The 1,572-nt window shown below is 47.7% G+C and overlaps 1 protein-coding gene across 1 annotated transcript; it reads left to right on the top strand.

Moving 5' to 3' along the window:
• The first annotated feature begins 138 nt into the window (after nt 1-138).
• LOC127751076 (uncharacterized) lies at nt 139-780 on the top strand. Its single transcript, XM_052274053.1, has 3 exons — nt 139-180; nt 257-505; nt 586-780. The coding sequence occupies exons 1-3, from the start codon at nt 139-141 to the stop codon at nt 778-780; spliced, it is 486 nt and encodes a 161-aa protein (XP_052130013.1).
• The last annotated feature ends 792 nt before the right edge of the window (nt 781-1,572 follow it).

Here is a 1,572-nt window from a genome sequence, read left to right as displayed (position 1 = left end):
GGGGGGGGGTGACAAACGCCATGACACGAAACTAATAGTTGTTTACGAACGCGTTTTCAGAGCCAAGGATCATGGGTTGCCCGAGCCAGGGCGTCGACCGAGCTTGAGAGGGCCCCTGGCCCCCTTGTAACTCCGCCGATGCCCGCCCACAGCGTTAACTGCGAGGACGGGTTGGCAGATGTAAGTTGCTATGACGTCCACCTCAACATCATCTGTGTGGTGCAGTTTCTAACAATAAACGTTTATTTTGTTCCAGTATCACCTAATGCTGCACAGGGCATCGCCCCTACCTAGCCAGCTGTTATGGCAGCCACCAACACCCTACCCCGAGCGGGATTTGGAGGAGCTTGTTGACGCGGCCCCGAACCCTGTTGCTGAGCTCCCCGCAGCCCTCCCGGCTCCCTATTTGATTCCGGGGCCAGCAATCATTCATGAGGAGGAGCCCCAAATGGCCACCCTCGACCTCACCCCTCCCCCTCTCGTCATCAACATCTCAGACGACGAGGTTAGTTTCAACACACGCCTTTTCTTTAATGCCATAGTCCAGTGGAGAGACGAGTGTATAAGCAGATGTGATTGTTACAGGATGATGAGCCCCTGGCCCAGGCCCAGGCACAGGAGCCTGCCGCCGCCGTGGCCTACTGGCCGCAGTGGCATCAGCCTGAGCCACACCAAGAGGCACCTGTGGACTTAAGGGAGAGGATCGCCCAGCTGCGTGCGGCGAGGCACAGTGCACCCCAACCCGCGAGACTGCAGCCATGGCGCTCGCAGGCCCCATAGCATCGGGGCGGGTAGCTATTGTGGTATGTACATCTCCTCTCTCTTACTGTGAATTGATATTGAGTATCATTCGGCTTACTAACACAGTTCTTTTTTTGTTTCAGATTCCACTACCCAGGAACCAATAGTTCGACTGTTTTTTTTCAGTTTGATTTTTTTGAAAAAATAAAATCAGGATAGCAAATTTTCCTATGTTTCATTTATCAATCCCCCCTTCGCCTGAAGTGCGGAAAGAGTTTGTCTTGATGTTGAGCACTCACTTATATGTAATTAAACTTTGCTTTTGTTTTTCCACACAGAAAACAATGTTTTCTACTGTAGAATCACAATTAAGTTGTGAGAAAATTATTTGAGGTCTTAGACGATACAATTTTTTAAGTATGATCATCACGATTTGGTGTGACGATTGGATTTGAGTTAAAGAGAGGTCACCTACACTTAGTGAATAGTGATATGGAACCATTTTCATCTCTATATTAGTAAAACTTAAAGAAATAATGAACACTTTTTAGGGTTCCCTGGGTAAAAAAACCATGGGGCTGTCCATGAGCCATGGACATAAATTTAACCATGGATTTTTCTGACCATAGATTTATGGAACCAGTAAACCATGAAAACAACAGTTGACCATGAGTAAAAAGTGGATGGATTGCATGGCCATGGCTAATGTGCTCCATGGCAAGGGATGACCATGAGAACTGGCTTTCATGGTCACAACTAAGTCCATGAATGTGTCCATGGTTACTATTACCATTGTCATGTAGAACGTCCATGAACACACGTTTGGACATG

This window comes from Frankliniella occidentalis, unplaced genomic scaffold (assembly GCF_000697945.3).
Source record: "Frankliniella occidentalis isolate FOCC.00 unplaced genomic scaffold, Focc_3.1 Scaffold331, whole genome shotgun sequence".
NCBI lineage: Eukaryota > Metazoa > Arthropoda > Insecta > Thysanoptera > Thripidae > Frankliniella > Frankliniella occidentalis.
This window is presented reverse-complemented; position numbering and strand designations above follow the sequence as displayed.